The sequence below is a fragment of the Mesocricetus auratus genome, unplaced genomic scaffold, assembly GCF_017639785.1.
Source record: "Mesocricetus auratus isolate SY011 unplaced genomic scaffold, BCM_Maur_2.0 Super-Scaffold_100014, whole genome shotgun sequence".
NCBI lineage: Eukaryota > Metazoa > Chordata > Mammalia > Rodentia > Cricetidae > Mesocricetus > Mesocricetus auratus.
The window spans coordinates 4,067,477-4,086,888 of NW_024429197.1; the positions used below are offsets into that span (position 1 = coordinate 4,067,477).

Here is a 19,412-nt window from a genome sequence, read left to right on the forward strand (position 1 = left end):
TGACAGTGCTCATGAAGACATGTGCCTTTACCAGGAAGAGCACAATTCTACCAGGTAGACAGGATGACCCTGCTGAACAGCTACCTGGAAAAAGCAGCCCTGATCTGTCTGACACTATTCTACACTGTAAATCTCCCCATTTGTCCAAACAACTAAACCTTGGAATCTGTCTCTGTAAAACATGCTTAATTGCTCAAAGTGTAACATGGGGCTGTGAAACTATATAAGCTGATAGGGATTTCTGTTCAGGATGGTTCCCTTCTGTGCATTACCTAGAACTGGTCATGTGCTGTTATTTAAGAGTTTTTCAAAGCTGGAGAGATGGCTTTAGTGGTTAAGAGCACTGGCTGCTCTTCTAGGGGATCTGGGCTCAGTTCCTAGATTCACATGGTAGCTCATAATTATCTGAAACTCCAGTTTCAAAGAACCTGATACCTTCCTTCTTCTGGCCTCAGTGCCAGATGTATGTGGTACACGGACATACATACAAGCAAACACCCATACACATAAAATAAAAAGGGCATTTTTTTAGAAGGGTGTTTTTTCCTTAGTAAACCCTCAGTGCTGGAGACTCGTCACTGGGAAGGCATAGTAACTCTGTTAACAGATGCTAAGAAGCAAGGACCTTGCAGCTGAATTGCCCTAGTGATTTAGTTTTTTATATTAGGTAAAAAGAAGCTAAGTGTACACGCATGCACACATGAGAAAAAGTAAGGAAACCACAGAGGAGTTGCTAAACAAATCAAACAAGGAACAGAAACAAGTGGCAAGATGTGCTCTAACCTTCAGGTCCTCGTGATTTATTTCCAGTACATTAGTGACATAGAAGGGGCCCTGCTGGGCACTGCTGGCTTCCTCCATGAGCTGTGTGTACATGTACCCAGCAGAGGACATGATGACAATGATGTTCTTGCCTTCTTCATTGAAAAGGAACGTAACATCTCTTATCTTTGAGCTCGGCAGCAGAAAGTAGAAGGTTGGACTCAAGGCATCAATAGACAAGTCATAAATCTGCACAGTGACAGGAGTGGCAAAGAAGTGTGATCTCTTTCAGTCTCATCCCCAAAACACCCCAGTGACTTTTAGCAGTTACAACTTCACAGTGATGGGCATTCCACCCTCCAGTCGACAATGCTCTAACTAGTAAGGTATTAGGCACTGTGGTGCATATAAAAACAAGTGTCTTCCAAATCCTTCAAGTTTTATAACAAGTAGTCACAGATGTGTAAAAGAACCAATTCCTACAGACACGTATCTACTTAACAATGCAACAGAATGATACTTGTTTTTAATTCAAGTGTTCTAGATTAAGAGAGTCAGAACCACTTACCTTGACAAAGTCTGCAGTGACAATGGCCAGCTCCGTCTGTGAACCAGGTAACCACACAGCTTTGATGATGAAGTTCCCTGTTGCCAACTGGGGATGTAATACCAAGTGATCCGAAACAGAGCCCGAACTACTGAAGGTGAGCACATGGCAGTCCTGGGGCATGAGTCAAAGAACAAGAAGTTAAAATATGACTGCTAAAGTGGGTTGAGCGATTTTATGTTCCCTTCCTAACATTCCCTGCCTCCAGCTTGCATTCAGACTGCCTAGACACTGGTTTCCAGATCGGAGCACCCGAAAGACATGAGTGAGCTCAGAGAAAGACCTCTGCATCCCAGTGGCTTTTATGCTTTCAGCCATCAGTGAGGAGAAGGTGAAGCAGAGGCCAGGGAAGACTTGGTCAGCGCCCACAGCTCTGGGAGTCACTCCAGCACTGATCTTTACCTTCAGCCCACACACTGCCAGGTAGTCCTCCTTGCAAGGGTTTCCAGTAAGACTCAGAACTGTGAAGGGAACTGGGGCAGAGGCCAAGCGAGTCAGAGTCAACTTCCTCTTGCTGGAATCCGCTTGTTTCAGGAGTGCAGAGAGCTGCAGCACTGTGATCTGCAAAGGAACCACCTGTTTAGCTCCAGACCCAGGGCCGGCTCTCAAGAGTCCAGAGTAGGTGGCAAGGCTTCCTTGGAAGGGGTGTGGGTCACTGGTGGACTTTATGGATTAAGTGTCTTAGGAAATGCCTAGATGAAGATTAGCCTCTATTTCTCAGAAAAGAAATAAATGGAAGGTCATGCATGCCCTCCTTCCAGTGAGGGCAAAAGAAATGAGAAATTAAATCAACTTTTCTGTGCAGAATTTTTCCATAATATAGTTAATTCCAGACAGGTGTGGTGGCATGCCTTTAATCCCAACACTCAGGAGGCAGAGGCAGGCAGATGTCTGTGAGTTGAGGCCAGCCTGGTCTACAAAGTAAGTTCTAGGAGAGTCAGGGCTGTTTCACAGAGAAATCCTGTCTCAAAAAACCAATAATAATAATAATAATAATAATAATATAAAGTTAATTCCTATGTACCACTGTCCTCAAGAACTTTCTGGGTCAGTTGCTTTAAGGAGTGAGTACCCATACTTCACTTAAGGTTAAAACAACAGGTAAGAACAGAGAGCAGATACCAAGCTAGCATTCTCCCAACTTAGCAGCGCTGCCACCCTAAAGAGCAGGAAAGACTACACAAGGAACACTGGGTCTTCCTATGAAGGCTTCTGCCTTCCGGCTTGTGCCTTTCAGTGCCCCAAAATGGGCACAACTGAAAACTAAGCTACCTCAACACCAGCTGATTACTGCCTTTCCCAAGTCATCTCAGTTGTAGGGATAACCAAATGACTCAGGTTCAAGCCAAAAGGGCTACTGAGATCAGTCTTGAAAGCATTCTCACAACCAAAGCAGGGGATGTTTCCCTCTTCCAGGCTATACCTGAATGTGGTCCTCTCTCTGCTCCACTTAGCACTTAAGATAATCTGGATCGAAAAAGACTGGGAAAGAATCATGGAACCTACCTTGCCTTTTTCGTGGCTGACAGCTAAATGCTGGCGGCGCCCATGGGGGGAAGAAAGCACACACATAGCCACCCGTCTGAGCACATGGGCACTAATCAGCTGCCGTATAGTCTGGCCCTGGTCTCCACTATAATTCATCCGAACATTCTCAAAGGCACCCTCCTGTGAGCCTAAGGTGGGAACCTGGAAGAAGGGAAAACCAGACAAAGTACTGAAGTTAGCAAATAATAAGCATGGCACCCTTCAGTCATTCAAAAGCATTGGATCTGGGAGGAGCTGGGGGTTTGTGTCGCTGATCAAAATAAATTACATGCAAGCATATAATCCTCAAATAATAAAATTACTAACAACACCACCAACAACAAAGAAAAGTAGCAGGGCATGGTGGCTGAAGCCTTTAATCCCAGCACTTGAAAGATATAGGCAAATGGGGGGCTGGAGAGATGGCTCAGAGGCTAAGAGCACTGACTGCTCTTCCAGAGGTCCTGAGTTCAATTCCCAGCAACCACATGGTGGCTCACAACCATCTATAATTCAGTCTGGTGCCCTCTTCTGGCATGTAGGCAGAACACTGTATATGAAATAAATAAATAAATAAATCTTTAAAAAAAAAAAGATATAGGCAAATGGATCTCTCTTGTGTGTTCCAGGCTAGCCTGGTCTATATAATGAGTTCAGGCTAGTAAGGCTCCCAAACAAACAAACAAACAAATATCAAGTAATGGACTTCAGCCTCTATTACACCATGCTCAGCTATGTGAATTTTTCATGCAAGCAAGTTAAGTACTGACTGTTTTGTGGTTTTTTTTTTTGTTGTTGTTGTTTTGTTTGTTTGTTTGTTTTACGAGACAGGGTTTCTCTGTATTGTTTTGGAGGCTGTCAGTCCAGCCCGGCCTTGAACTCACAGAGATCCGCCTGCCTCTGCTTCCTGAGTGCTGGGATTAAAGGTGTGCACCACCAACGCCCGGCAAGTACTGACTGTTTATTAAATGTCAAAATCTATTTTCACTTATAAACTGATGGTAGTGACATAGAGTGTTTTCTTTCATGCACCCCACCTGGCAAAAGTGAAGCTGGCAACTTGATGGGTCATCAACTTAAGTCTTTAGTTTTGGATGTCAATATCTAAAATCTTAAATCCTCTGTTCTTAGAGGACTGGTGTCAACGAAGCTCCAGTATATGTCTACACAAGTATTCCTGGGTACAACTCACTCTATCATAGTTCCCTTTGAAATCTATCATGCCTCATTCCTGGTGAGTATTCTTGCCCCTGCAGGAACTGCCTCTTACCTATCCCCTGGGATTAGGAGTCTGCATGCAAAGCTAGGCAACCAGCCCTAAGGAAGACAACCAATAGCAACATTCCCCAGTTCAGAGAATAAAGGAAAGCTGTCTTTAACTCAGGACTGGAGGTCAGAAAAGGACAAGGCTTTCAATTTTCTGTTCTAGTGCCCCCAGAATGGAGCTCCTCACATCTTAGGAGTCATGTACTCCGAGGCTTTAATAAAAAGAAGACTTCCTCCCCAAACACCCAGATGCTTATCACTCCACTCATCTGTGGGTTACTACACTGCTCAGAGTACAGCTGAGGAAGGACATGAGTGAGCTCAGATTCTAGGTTCTACATGGCCTGGGACTGATTAAGTCTAAGTCTATCCCCAGCTGCTCTTGCACATATTGGGATGCCATGACACACAGCTTGTACGGTAACCGAACCTCTTGATGCCAGCATACTCACCATCAGCTGGTCTGTCATCTCCACAACCTTGTCCACTGTATGCAGTTCACTGAGGGCCTGCTGTGCCCGGCTGCTGCTCCCCACAGCTGAAGCCTGCTGAAAGTTGGTCTGAATGGCATCCATGAGGAAATTGAGCATGTCTAACACGAGAGGAGCGAAGGAGAAATTGGCCTGAGAGAAATCGAAATAAACAAGTGAAAAAAAAAAAGAAAGAAAGAAAACATGGGTCACATGCAATAATACAGCCTTCAGCAAACCAGTTTCCCCTCTCCAGAATGCTAACTCTGGCTGCAGTCAACGTGTTACTGATGAAAGGAAGGAGCGTTTCTAGCTAGGATCCCACAGGCACCCTACACCATTCAAGGCATGTATGTCTGCCTCGCTCCCATGCATACAGAATGGGAAAAAATAGAAAAACAAATAACTCAGTGGTTTTCTGAATTCTGGGCCAAGATGAGGACCCCTGACCAAGAAAGCATGTTCTTTCTAGATTATCGCTCCCTCTGCTGTAAATCCTTCCCCAGAGATAGAAAACAACACTCCCTGCATTCACACTACAACAGTGAGAAAGAAGAAAGTGGGCTGCCAGGAGTCTCACACACACACCACTGACTCAGACTTGTTAAACTCTGTCCTGTGCACTAGTGGCCATCAGGAAGTCCTACCTGATTCTGCAGCTCCTCACGGCACCCCTCAACTGTGCGGCACAGGCTGCTCTTCTTGGGCTTCTCTTCATCAGTGACTTTTCCATCACTGATGGTGACCTTAGCCTTGTCAGCTGGCGATGTACTGGCATGGCGCACCAAACTCTCTGAAACCCTAGGTTCACTCTGAAATGCTGACTCCTTCATGGTAGAGCTCATGCCACTGCTAGGAGTTCGTTTCACCAACGCCTAGGGACAGAAAATGTCAGTGTCCCTGAGTTCTTGCCACAAGCAAGAACTGCTAAGATACTGGAAACAGGAAGAACTGGCTATACATGTTGATTCCCAAGTCCAGACCCATGGGGATCATCCAATCCCCATCTTTACTGCCCACTCCGATCATCAGGCCTTGGCTATATGAGGAGGTTGCTGCTTTTAATGCTCTAAGTGAAGTGCCTGGGCCACAAGTGGACACATCACTCATAACAGAATGAGAGCAAATTCTTGGCCCACAGAGCTGATATGGGAATTTTCTGATCCCCTTAGACATTCCTGTGTTACTAATATAAGTTGCCTGTATGACACTGTGAAGTTTCCATCTCTCACCAAGCAGCTGCCATCTTCCTTGGCTCCACAGTCACAGAAAAAAGAACCATACTTGGCATAGGAAATCTCATGATCCTTGTGGCATACCTTCGCACATACTGTGCACACACCCACCCCATCCACCATCTTACAGGTATGACAGTGGTACCTATAAGGAACAAAAAACAGCAGTTAAGTCATAGATCCCAACCATGGTGGCCCAGCTAACCTCACTTTAAAACAACTCACCAGTGCTGGTTCATAAATTCCTTCTGTGTGATGGTGAAGGTGCAGAGTTTATTGCAGAGAGAATCTTCATCCTTCAAAGATCAATAGGGCTTTTTAATCAGACACATAACTCTATACATAAGGACCCATAAAACACATCTGCTCCAACACCCCATGGAGATACATGGTGACTAGTGGGAACCTGCCCTGATAGGAAAGAGCTAGCTGTCTGAAAGCTTCCTACAATTTCAAGTACAATCTTCCAGGTTTTTTTGAGAAGGGGAAATAGACAATAAAACTCTTAATGCTTCCAATGGTCCCCCCACCCCCCACCTCATGAAGAATGAATCCCTCCCTAAACTTGTATTGGGTGAAGCAGACAAGAAGAAAGGTGTATACTCATTTACAGTTACTTCACCAAGGGACTGGCTCAGCATGTCTGCTCTACAGGCCCAGAAAAGCACAAGAGTGGAATCTTGTACTAGACATGTGGACAAGAAGAAAACAACAGGACTGAAAACTCTGAAGCCCACCCAGGACTCCCTTTCCTACTTAGCACTTACGGAGTCCTCAGCCTGGGAATCTTCCTCCTCCACCGCTAACTCTTCTACCCAGTCTGAATCCACCTCAATGGCACGCTCTTCCCCATCCACAGAGAGGTGACTTGGTCCTTGGCCATTACTCTGGCTCAGTGCATTTGTGACATCGGCCAAGTAAGACATAATATGACACGTGCACTCCAAGACCATCACATGCTGCAAGAGAAACCCACAGAAGCTTTAGTTTTCTATTTATTTTAACAAGATAAAGTAAAACTGAAGTTGGAAGAAAGGAGTAAAAATGGGAACTAAGACCCCTCAAGAGAAAACAGGCTGCTACAAGGCTCATCAGCATGCTCCCTGCCATTAGCATTACTGTCTGTACAAGTTGTGAACAGGTTTTAAATGCTTAGACAGAAGAAACAGTTCCAAAAGCCAAACGAGAAGCAAACCATGGCAGGTAGTTCTGTGTTTCTCTTACAAGCCCAGTGGACAGAGGCTGGAGAGACACTTAGTAGTTAAGAGCTTACAGAATACCCAGGTTCCATTCCCAGCACCCACATCAGGTCCTCTATAGACAGAGAGACAGACAGACTCTCTGTCTCTGTCTGTCTGCCTCTCTCTCTCTCTCTCTCTCTCTCTCTCTCTCTCTCACTCACTCACTCAAAAAGTACATATTGGTACATGCCTTTAAACCCAGCACAAAGGAAGCAGGAGCAGGTGGACCTCTGAGTTAAGGGTCAGCCTGAATATAGAAGTCCCAGGACAGTCAAGAATACAGAGACCAAGGGGAGGCAAACGGGAGAGGGACCTGGAACTGACTTGTGAAGCAACCTTGTTTCTAATTTAAAAATAAATAATATTTAAAGAAAAGATGCCAACTTTTACTGCAAAGGAACCGACAATAAAAGAAAAAAAAAAAGAATACAGAGACCATGTATCAACACTGCCCTCCAATTAAAAATACATACAATAAAATAAATTTTAAAGCATTAAAACAACTACAACTACCAAGTCAGATATCAGTTTCAGATTTCTAAATCCCCAGGAGCCTCTTCACTCTGAAAACTTGACACCAAAAGGACAATAACTAATAGAAAAGGGGGGAGAAATTTACTGGGGCTTTGAGACCAGAGCCCTGCTCTGAATCTAGCCACTCAGCTAGGCTTCATGGGCGGGGAGTCAAGGAAAGTATTTGACCTAAGACCTTTATCACCCTCAAGCACTTCTGCACAGCCCAGAGCTCTGCAGGCACACTGATCAGCTGCAGCATCTGGACTAGGGTTGAAGATGCCACCCCCACCCCTGGAACACTGACCCAAGGCAGCAACACAGGAGCATCTCAGGCAGCAAGAAGTCCCAGTGCTTAAGGACCCTGCTGAGTCCTTATCAGAGCATCACTTCCTGAGACCTGCCAGAGCCCCAAAGGCATGCAGTCAGCAAGTGCACTTTACTAGGTCAAACGAGTGACTGGGGTTATCGGCTATGCCTTCTGCAAGCCAGAAGACACAAGAGCTAAAGAACGGAGACTTCTACCTGACCAAGGATAAGAAGTCTCTTCCCTGGCTCTCTGCCCTCAGCCTTCCTCATGTTCCTTACCTTTCCATGCATTACATTGGCATTCAGTTTCTCAACTACATTCTTCTGTGACAGGTATTTCTTGCTGTCCCAAAGGAAAAAGAGAGACAAGACACAGAATCACCTAAGGCACCAACGGAAGCATGCATCTTCACAACCTACAAACCTCCAATTAATCTGAGACACTGTCAAGAAAAGTACTCTGTTCAAGCAGCACAGAGAACATGGCTTGGGCTTGGCTGGTCTTTGGACTAACAGTGCATTCAGTATTGTTTGCCCAGGAGACTCTTGTGACTAATCGGGAGAAATTCCACTAAACATACTGAAGATGATTAGGCATGGTACATATACCTATAATCCCAGCACTGGGAAAGCTCAAACAGGGATTTTAAGTTTGAGACTGCCTAGGCTACATAGTGAGACTCAGTCTCAAAGGTAGGTAGGTGCGTGAATGCGTGGGAGAGGGCGAGAACCTATAGGTATATAGGTGGTCTGAAATGAACAGAGGGGCCACCACCATGCCCCTAGTTAGATCGTAACACTCAGAAAGGAAGAAATTTTATGTTTACTTTATACTAATTCCCTAATTCTCAGTTACACAGGCAAGTCCCTCTTACCATCTGCCCAGCCAGTCCACAGCAGCATTGTGAAGCTGAAGGTGGCCAGCGCCTTGTCCAGCACTGGCCAGAGTGGCCATCACAACCATGAGTTCAGGGAAGCCAGTCCCATCACCATTCGCCAGCATCTCTGTTGCCATGGGAGTCAGGGTGCCCAGAAGCACAGCACACACACCTTCTCCAACTTGGCTGGTGATAAAGGAAAAAATTGGCATTCTAGTGTAGTCTTTCATTTTTACTAGCAATTAAGACATCAGGCTCCAATGGATAATTCAAAACTTATGGTCACACAGAGATGCCAGAGTAAACTCAGTGGGTCACAAAACAGAAAATCATGAATGTAGGAAAGGGACCTGTGGGAGCCGGTGATGGGGTGAGAGACAAGAGAAATTGTGGGGGCCCTGGACAGATGGCTCATTGGTTAGAGCAGTGGACGTGGATTTAATTCCCGACACATACATGGCAGTTCACAACCACCTGTCACTCTTGTTCCAGGGGCCCAGCACCCTCTTCTGACTCCCACAGGCAACAAGTATAAAAGTGATGCACAGACATCATGCAGATAAACACTCATAGTCACACTCACAATAAAATAATAAAACATTTAAAAATCTTTTTAAGAGGCAGGCAGATCTCTGTGAGTTCAAGGCCAGCCTTGTCTATATAGTGAGTCCCCAGACATCCAGGACTAGGGAGACCATGCCTATAGATAGATAGATAATTTGTTAAGGGGGACATAAGGGAGAGTGATCAGAAAGCATTATTAACAGGCATGAACCTGTCCAAGCACAAATTTAATTACTAAATCTAGTAATTAAGTATATAAATAAACACACCAATCTCAGAACTGGACTTGAATTAGAGCACAAAACATCTACTGAAGTTGCAACTGACAGGCTAATTCACTCTTCTCCATAGGAAAGCTCAAGAAGCTATGCTAGATTCCTGGAGTCGATGGCAGCTACAACTGCTCTGCAAAGTTCTGGGTTCTAAAGATAGCACACACACTTCCTACCTGTTTTCCCGAACGATGTATGTGGTCAGCAACTGCAGCAGCTGCCTGTTCTCCTGAATGACCTCCAGTTGGTCAGAATCCTTCGGGGGTGATGTTGTCATGCGGGTGAGCCAGGCCTGCAGGCGCACAGGCTCCACACAGGCCAGCTGGGCAAGAGAGCCACAGAGATGAAGGAGGCTTGGGTTAGGGCTCTTCTCAGCTAAAACAGGACAAGAGGCTTCTGTCAGTGAGGAGGGCAGGGACCTCCAGGAAGGGGCAAACAGAACCAGAGGAGAAGGAAAGGCCTCAAGAGTTTCAGCACCTTTTCCAACTTTCTCTGAAGGATTCTCTACACTTGTTAGCACTGTCATGCTGTGGCTAAATTCAGGCAGGCGCCCGGCAAAGTATTAGCCAGACATCAAAGTTCCCATAAGAAGATTACAAAAGCTGTCACTCACTCAGCTGGAAGAGTTTGGTGAAGAATTTCAAGACTCGGTTACAGAATTTAGCAGAGAGGTCCTCATTGGCTGTGGCCATCATGATCTGCACAAGTTCCCCACTGCAAGGCATGAGGAGAAATGAAAGATCCACAGTAAGCCTCATGTAAAAAGAGCCTGCTCCTACTTCAGTCTCATTCCCTGGGGGAAAGTGGTCACTTGTGAGTCAACCACACAAGGTGCTTGTGGAATACAGTCCCTCATCAACAAACTCAAGAAGGCAGTCAGTAACCCAAGTCTTCCCCAGGAAACAGACACCCAAACAGGCCTTCTGGGGTCCCCAAGGATAACTGAGTTGGTACATATAGCCCCTGCTTTCAGGAGGTCTTGAACACTGAGTTAAGGGAGACAGTGCTCACCTATCAGAGAAGAACTCCTCCATGGCTTTCCTGGCCTGGCTGCTCTCCAGCTGCTTTTCCAAGTACTGCAAACATTCCTCCAGGATGGACTCATCCAGCCCACTGAGGAGCAAGACCACAGTTTAGTGAATGGAGTCATCCAGCCCACTGAGGAGCAAAACCACAGTTCAGCGGTAGACTCATCCAGCCCACTGAGAAGTGAGAACACAGTTCAGAGCCCTCCCAACTAACTCTGAAGAACATGATGACTAGACCTTAAGGCAAACATTTAGTTCTGTTTTGTCAAAGTATATAGTGCAAACACTGGCACACAGTAGGTGTTCAATAAACATTTAATCCAAGAACAGCAAGACCTCAATTGTATTTTACTCCCTTCTTTCCTGAGATAAAAAAAGGAGGGAGAGATAAGCCAGGTGTGGGCTCACATGCCTGTAATCCCAGCACTGGGAAGGTGAAAGTGGCCAATCAAGTCCCAGGTCAGTCTGAACTCCAGTGACAGACCTAATCTCATAAAATGAAAAGCAAAACAATAATCAGTCAAAAGAGGCAAGACATTTGAAGTTAGGAGTGAGCCACAGTCAGCCCAGGACTGTTTGCAGAGGAAGGAGACAGTCTCCACAAGTCACTTCTTCAGAGCTAAATCATCTCATACTCCTTACGTTTAAAAAACAAAAAGAGGGGCTAGAAAAAGGCTCAGTAGGTGAACTATCTGCCACACAACAGTGAAGGCAGAGTTCAGATCCCCAACACATACACAGACGCCAGGCAGGTGGTGTGATCCTGTGCACTGGAGGTAAAGACACTAGCCAAGACTGAAACCCTGAGCTCACGGTTCAACTGAGAGTCTGGCTCACTGACTAAGATGGAATACAGTGGAAATAGACCAAGTAAGACCCCCAGAGTCAGCCCTGGGCTCCACCCATACCCACACGTGGAGATGCATATACACACATGCAAAAAAATACACCCTAGTAATGCCAGCACTTGGAAACTGAGGTAAGAGGAACCCAAGTTCAGAGCAGCCAGGCTGCACAGCAGGAGAGGAGCAAATGAGAATTGGGGAAGGAAAAGTAAAGAAAGAAAAGGTCCTTGGAAAAACGGCGAGTATTCAACACTGAGGAGGTAGGAAGTGCTACTGCTTCAGCCTTCCCCACAGTCCCTGAGGGAGAAGAGGGAGAATCCAGCACATCCCTACAGCACAGTCTAAAGAGGCAGGCTAAAGACCCACTTTCCCAAACCATCCATTTCAGATAGACAGTGGCAAACATGAGAAGAAACTTCACTGGTGCCTCTCACCACACCTAGTCTCACGTCTTTGATTGTCTAATACTCCCCATATGAACAGTTAACATTCCATTCTCTCAACAGTTATTCCCAAAAGTCAGTCACTACACAAGATTTCGGTGTCTCTTCATACACTTCCACAGGAGTGCAAAACACCCAGAAGCTCAGAGTCAAGGAGGTGCCTGTCACCAACATGGCACAGGGGCAGGAGTGCTGCATCACCACCAGCTGCAGCAGCTCTCTTTCAACTGCTCACCTATTGGGATCTGCATGGTTGGCCAGAATGTTGTAACACCCGGTGATCAGCTTCTCATATACACGAGCCAGGAACTCATCAGACTCTGCAGGTCCCAAGATGCGCTCCAGGGAGTTACTGCTGATTTCAGCAACACTCTCTGTGCTCGACTCCAAAAGAAGGGGTAGCAGGGTCCGGATGACCTGTGCTGGGTTCATCTCATCCGACCACCTGGAGCCAGGGAGATGGAAGCCAAGTTAGGGAAAATGTCGTGAAATACCGCAAAGGCTGGGGCCAGCCAACTGGGGAGAGCGTCTAGTTTAGTCCAGCCCCTCCTTGATAGCTGTATCCTATGTGTATATAGCCACACCACTCCATATTGTTCTTGTTAGAAGCAAAAATCATTTCCACATAAAAATTCATTTATTCGGGTGGTGGTGACACATGCCTTTAATGCCAGCACTCAAGAGGCAGAGGCCAGCCTGGTCTACAAAATGAGTTCCAGGACAGCCAGAGCTACAGAGAAACCCTGTCTTTTAAAAAAAAACAAAACAAAAAAATCATTTATTAAAATAGAAAATTAATAAGATACATTTGTGTAGTAGGCATAAAAGAAACTAAAACCAGAGACTGCAATCCATCCTTAAATACTCCAGAAGAGCAGTCAGATATCTGGACCACTTTGAAGGCAATACAACATATGATTCTCTGAAGAGGGAGGTCAATGTAATATGGAAATTAATATATTTATTTACCAGAGAAAGAATTACACACAAGCTGGAAGATCAGAAGCGTGCCAGGCTTCCAAGAGAGATTGCTTTTGCTTTTCCGTTCCTTTTATCCTCACCTGTGCCCATACCCAAAAGGGGCGTGGACGGTATTGTGGGCTCACCCCTACAATTCTCCAGTGACCTAAGTACAGGAAGACAAACTGTCCCTCTGGTGTGCTGCCCTACTCCTTGACTCTAGAGAATACTATGCAGTAATGTCACTATCACCTCAATTGTACTGTGTACTCCTTAAGCCACAATACAGCACCCACATTATGAACACATTTGGGGGAGCTGGGCTCCAGGCTCTGGTACTCACACAATCAGATCCCCAGTCAACCTGACCAGTGAGAGCAGGGTATGTTTCAGGGAAGCCGCCAGGGGCAGACTCTGGCCACAAAGAGTACCCAGGTGAGCAGCCTGCACAGCACTGATGTAACTCTCAGATGGGATAGTGTCATTGGCAAATGCATTGCGCTGAAAGGAAGAGAATCAAGAGTAATGAATAGATCATCTTCCCTGATCAAAATTCAGACACAAATTTACAAAAAAAAAAAATCTACCATAAGCTAAGCCCTCACTAGGTTTACCAACAATGCCCCCCACTGTCCTTCTTACTGAGGACACTGAGCTGAGGGTAGGAGGCAGGTAAATTTTATTAAGAACAAGGTTACTAGTTAAGCACAACAAACATCCAATACTCCCTCTCCAATTGATCTGAGCATGTAACAGTAAAACTACTGCTTGTTTGGAATAACTAGGAAGGATCTGGATCTTGCAAGGCACCTCATCTCTATTACTAGAACCATGATTGTCCTAAGACCACAATTGTAAAGCCAAGTGGAATTATCCTTTGCTCCAACAGGACTTTAAAGAGTAACTGTTGGCAGAGGTAGTCTGAGTGGCACAGACACAAGAACATCGCAGAAAGCCTAGGATCTGCTGCATCAACTTGCTGTGGAACAATGTTTGCACACTGCAAATATGTATTGCTCCTATTGTTAATAATAAAAAAAATGATTGGCCAATAGCAAGGCAGAATTTTCAAGGCAGAGAGAAAGCCAGGAAGGAAGGCAGAGTCTCAGGAGTCACGAGAAGCCGCAGAGGGAAGCAAGATGAACATGCCATGTTGAAAGAAAGTACCTAAAGAATAAGGACGCACAGAGTGGTTTAGTGCTCAGTACTAGCCCTGGAACACAGAGGGACTCACCCATGATCCAATGTTGGGAAACTCATTGGTGTTGATATTATTCCAGGACTCACAGACAGTCTGCACTGATGACGGTAAATTCTGCACCAGCGTTGGACCTGGAGGCAACAGTAAGGATGAGCAATCTGAGCAATCACCACAAGAAAGAAGAAATGACAAGAATATTTAAAGCAGCCCCAACTGTCAAAACCATTACTAAGACAACTTAGATGGCTATTTCTGCAGCTGTACCATGTCCAAGAACCAGCTAATTACTCAGCAGCTAACAAGCGCAATGGTAAAGCTTTCATTTCCCATCAGTCACTTTGTAATCTTGAAAGTAAAGATGACAACTGAAAACAAAGGAGGGGAAGCATTTCATCAAGTCAGGCTCCAATCACCATCAAATCTGCCCACCCCATCCTCAATCTCAGAAGTACTGCTTTGAACCTCCCTCCCACCCCAACTAATCCTGAGGGCAGGGATCATAAATCCACATGAACAGCATTCACTGAAGCAGTACTAAGTAAGACTTCAAAATTAAGAGTATTTAAATGACACTAGGGACACACAGAAGTTGTAAATTGTAAAGGAGAATTTCTGAGCTGAACTCCAATCCTGCTCAAGAACTCTGATTTTCCGTCCTATTTTTTGCCAGATCATTCATAGGCCAGGAGAGATTGTAGGTCTGATGCAGCCGTCAGTTCCTGCTACTAAGCTCTGAGTCAAAGAATGTCACAGAGGAGCACAGTAAAAGCAAGCAGCCTTGTCTGTCCTCAGGAACTAGCTGGCCTTGGTTTAGATTTCAGCTTCACTGCTGTCACAGGAGTCATGGCAAAAACTTCTCCTAAACCTCAGCTTCCCTGTAAGTAAACTGGAGAATCTTTACTTCACAGAGCTATTGGGAAGATCAAATCAGATACGCCTAAGGAAATGCCTGACACTCAAGGTGGCTCCACTAAGTGCTAAAGGCCAGTAGAGCACATGTGCACTTACCCAGCGTGTTTGCCTTGCACCTGCCAGAGCCAATAGCCAAAACAGCCGCAAAACCGTGCAGTTTCTCCTGGGAGGGCTTCTCGGTGGATCCCTCTTCGTTAAGGTTCTGAAGCAAATAGGCTCTGAAGGGAAAGGAGGAAGGAGAAGCTGGAGGAACTGAGTCCTGCAATGCTTGGGAGAAACTAACCTCAGAGAAGCTCAAGAACCAGCATCTCTGATCCCAATCTACTCAAGGACAGGTGACAGTGACAATCCCTTCATGGGGAAAGGGCAAGTATTTCCCAAAGAACACCCCACCCTCAGAAAAGCTCCCAAAACACAATTCCATGATGAACAAATCTGAAGGGCACTGAACACGCCTACCCTGCTTCCCCTATCTTGGAAGACCAACAATACATACATGCATATATGTATGCACACACATATACATATGCACTGAGAATATATTTTTTAAAATAAGCCAGGTGGTGGTGGTGTGCTCCTTTAATCACAGCCACCAGGCAGAGGCATGTGGATCTCTTTGAGTTTGGAGCTAGCCTGGTCTACAATTGAGTTCCAGGATAACCAAGGCTAAACAGAGAAACCCTGTCTTGAAAAACCAAACAAATAAATAAAACAGCAGCAAAAAACAAAACCTGTTCAGCTTTAATACACCTAACATTTCCCAACTTATTTGTCAAGAAAAACCCACCAGCAGCTCAGTTTTGGAAAATGCTGGCCCAGGAGAGGGCAGGCCCATGCTTTGCAGTGGCTGCTGCATCATACCAACATTAAGAACAGTGCCTGGCACATAGTAGGATATTTATTATCTAGTTATGCCTCATCTTTGTTCAATATAATTGCCTCCAGCCATGGCCCTCAACCTGCAAGGCACTGACACTAAAGGACAAGATTACTTCAGTTACACTGATCCAGGAACCTGTCAACAGTTAACACAGAATAGGGATTGAACAATAAGATCCCAGGGACCAGACAGACAATGAAGATGGCCAGGCAGAACCTGCTGCAAAGAGAAACACTCCTCCATGACTGCCATGTAGAGGCCAGTTCTGCCAGCTCACTCACACTTACTCATAATCACTTTTTTTTTGGGGGGGGGGGGGGAGGGTTAAGTGTAGAGTATGGGTCTCATGTAGCTGAATCAACTATTCCTGATTCCACCTCCTAAGTGCTAGGATTACAGACACAGTGAGCATGCCCAGCTGTTCCTTCTTTTCACTCCCAGTACTGAGGACAGAATCTCCCAGTTCTAATTTAAGAAAAACTAGAAGTCTCAATTTGAGGATGATCTCCATTTTGTGTATACTGGAAACAAATTTTAAATCTTTTAAACATCATTTGCTGAGAAAAATGTATAGGACATGCAGTTTGCAAGGTTTGCTGAAGAAACACCCTCCAAACCATTAAGGAATATTTGTCTCTCAGGCCTATGAGCCCAGCAACTAGGAGGCTGAAACAGGAGGACTGCCACGAGCTTGGGAGTAAACCACAATGAGACCGGTAATTGCTCCTACATCTGAATACCATACTGAAAGCCGCTCATTCCCACTCAGAAAACAGCCTGTCTTCTATAGCCTAGAACTAGCTTCTACATGTATTTCAAGGAATTATAGAAATTCAACGTTCCGGAACTGCTCCTCTTGGATACCCTTTACACCCTGCACCATAGAGAAAAAGCAAAGCTGGCACACAGGGAGGGGTACAGGCCAAGACCCCAGGGATCTCTCAGCTAGTCTCCACACCTAGTGAACGAGGCATAGGTGTCGATGAGTTGCAGCGTAGCTGGAAGGAGGTTCTTGGTGATCTCAGATGACTTGTGAGGATCAGTCTCTGCAGCCATCTTAGAAAAGTGCTCATCCAGAGAGACCTGGACCTTTGAGATAGCTGCATCCAGGGTGTAAATGGACTGCAGACTAGGGATCTCATGGAGCTGCAGGACGGTGGTGCAATCGATGGAGCAGAATGATGAGATCTTTAAAAAAAACACCCAGGATATTAGTCAAGGCAAAAGGCTGTGGCAGAGCCCAGTTCTGTTAGGGTTAGAACAATAGCATACCTGTCGGGCAAAGTATTCCTCTACAATCTCAACATCGTACTTCACTGAGCTACACTTGGTGGAGGTCAGTTCTATGAGAGAGCCAGCATGCTCAGGCTTCATGCCCTGTTTGATAAGGTGATCCTGTTTGGAAAGCAAGAACGAGTGTTTAGAAAAATAACCTGTAAGTCCAAAGGTTTTCATTAACTTTTTTGTTTTTTGTTTTTCAGACAGAGTTTCTCTGTGTAGCTTTGGAGCCTATCCTGGCACTTGCTCTATAACCAGGATGGTCAGGAACTCACAGACATTCACCTGCTTCTGCCTCCCAAGTGCTGGGATTAAAGGGTGCACCACCACCGCCCAGCTTTCATTAACTTTCAAAGTCCCCATAGTGTGAAGCAAGTTGTCTGTGACACTTCCTCACAGCACTGAGCACCCCTGTGGCACCTTTATCCAGTTGACATAGGAGCTGATCCGGAGGCGGGACGACCACCGCAGAGTATGTAAGATGTCACATTCACTCATCTCGGGTAAGTTCATCGCCAGCTGGTTCATGTAAGTCTTTGAAGGTGGCAAAATTCCCAAGATCCTCCAGAGTATCAAGAAGTAATACTGCAGGGCGCAGGCCTCCTAAAGAGAACGGAGCCGTGGAAGCATGTAACATGTTCAAGATCTCCCTAATGTAGCAACTGTTCCAAAAGAGAGTCTTTCAAGCAGAACCGTGTGCCATTGTGAACTGGGAGGCCCCAGGGAATTTTAGCCCACAGAACTATGTGCCATTATGAAATGAGCCCCCAGAACATCACAGCACACAGAAAACCATGTGCCTAGTGTGAACTGAGAGCCCCCAGAACAATGTGCCTAGTGTGAACTGGAAGTTCCCAGAATATCTCAGCACACAGAACCATGTGCCTAGTGTGAACTGAGAGCCCCCAGAGCATTAAGCCAAACCGACAGCTACACTATGACACTCTGCTCTGTTCTGCACACTGAGAAGCTAGGAGGATGTTCTCAGACAGCTCTGGCTCCCTGCTACTTTACCATCTAACAAGGGGAGAGGAGGGGAACTGGGTAGGACCTCAGTCAGTCAGCCCTTTAGTAAACAGACGTATTATAAGGCATCTAGAAACCCACATGCACTTATAGGCCCATAAAAGGTCAAGTGTGAGCCTTCTCACATGACACAACAAAACCAGTCATTGACACTGGGGCAACAACCAACCCTCAGTCACATTTCTCTCAACATTAACCAAGACATAAAATTACAGCTGACAGAGCCATGCAAACTACACAGAAATGCTACAGAAACTGTCGGTTTTGAAAGCCCACAAGGAAATGTAAGGTCGAAATGATCGACCATCACATACAGACCCAGCCCCTCCCTGTATCCACAATCTTACCAGGGCTGTCACATTCTTATTTTCCTTCCTCCTGACTGTATCGAGCTGAGAACCAGCTGCAAGCAGAGCTGTCAGCGAGGTGTAAAGCTCATCGTACTTGACAAGCTTGGAGAAGAGAACTTCACATGCCTAATACCAAGAAAGAGCAACAACTTAGGTCTAGGTAGTATTGCACACCTTTGATTCCAGCACTCAGGAGAATGAGGCAGGGGGATCTCTGTGAGTTCCAGGTCAGTGGGCTACACAGTAAGACAAAAAAAGACTTTTCTTCATCTTGAAACATTTTCTCCTCCTGGCCCTGTATGATCCCTTAGTCTCCTGACTGTAAAAACATCCCATTTACTTATCCTTTATTGGTTTCTCTTTGCAGCAGACTGCCCAGTTCTGGGCCTCACACTTAAGTTTGTGTATTAATACAAGCACACAGCTGCACACTTTAGAATGAGAGAGGAAGGCAACCATTTTGTTAAATGATCTGTTAAATTTTTGATACTCAAATGCTAACATGTGCGGAGTAGAGAGCACTCAGTGTGGAGAGTGGGGAGCATCTGACCCACACAGGACAGGGCAGGGCAAGGCAAGGCAGACCTTATAACCCCAGCTACTCAGGAAGCTGAAACAGGATGACTGCTTGACCTCCCTCAGGCTTTCGAAGCCAGTTTAAGAGCATAAGGAAAAACCTTAACTCTTCTTTTCCCCCCATTTTGGTTTTCCATAGCTTTGGAGCCTGTCCTGGAACTCACTTTATACACCAGGCTAGCCTTGAACTCACAGAAATCCACCTGTCCTGCCTCCTGAGTGCTGGGATTAAAGATGTGCACCACTACCACCCTGCAGCCCTAATGCTT

The 19,412-nt window shown here is 45.6% G+C and overlaps 1 protein-coding gene across 8 annotated transcripts in view; it reads right to left on the reverse strand.

The window, feature by feature from the left end:
- The window catches only part of Ubr4 (ubiquitin protein ligase E3 component n-recognin 4), a 108,158-nt gene that overhangs the window by 62,270 nt on the left and 26,476 nt on the right, over positions 1–19,412 (reverse strand). For all 8 annotated transcript variants that reach the window (XM_013121235.3, XM_040757539.1, XM_021233582.2 and 5 more), the window contains exons 22-43: positions 18,565–18,693; positions 17,612–17,794; positions 17,186–17,308; positions 16,872–17,101; positions 15,130–15,251; positions 14,155–14,252; positions 13,264–13,421; positions 12,196–12,405; positions 10,656–10,757; positions 10,258–10,358; positions 9,821–10,019; positions 8,806–8,994; positions 8,210–8,273; positions 6,635–6,826; positions 6,093–6,163; positions 5,865–6,012; positions 5,280–5,507; positions 4,615–4,785; positions 2,876–3,058; positions 1,772–1,930; positions 1,331–1,483; positions 784–1,011 (exon numbers count right to left, since the gene is read on the reverse strand). In XM_013121235.3, coding sequence (XP_012976689.1) covers positions 784–1,011; positions 1,331–1,483; positions 1,772–1,930; positions 2,876–3,058; positions 4,615–4,785; positions 5,280–5,507; positions 5,865–6,012; positions 6,093–6,163; positions 6,635–6,826; positions 8,210–8,273; positions 8,806–8,994; positions 9,821–10,019; positions 10,258–10,358; positions 10,656–10,757; positions 12,196–12,405; positions 13,264–13,421; positions 14,155–14,252; positions 15,130–15,251; positions 16,872–17,101; positions 17,186–17,308; positions 17,612–17,794; positions 18,565–18,693 — 3,441 coding nt within the window. The remainder of the gene's footprint in view (positions 1–783; positions 1,012–1,330; positions 1,484–1,771; positions 1,931–2,875; positions 3,059–4,614; positions 4,786–5,279; positions 5,508–5,864; positions 6,013–6,092; positions 6,164–6,634; positions 6,827–8,209; positions 8,274–8,805; positions 8,995–9,820; positions 10,020–10,257; positions 10,359–10,655; positions 10,758–12,195; positions 12,406–13,263; positions 13,422–14,154; positions 14,253–15,129; positions 15,252–16,871; positions 17,102–17,185; positions 17,309–17,611; positions 17,795–18,564; positions 18,694–19,412) is intronic.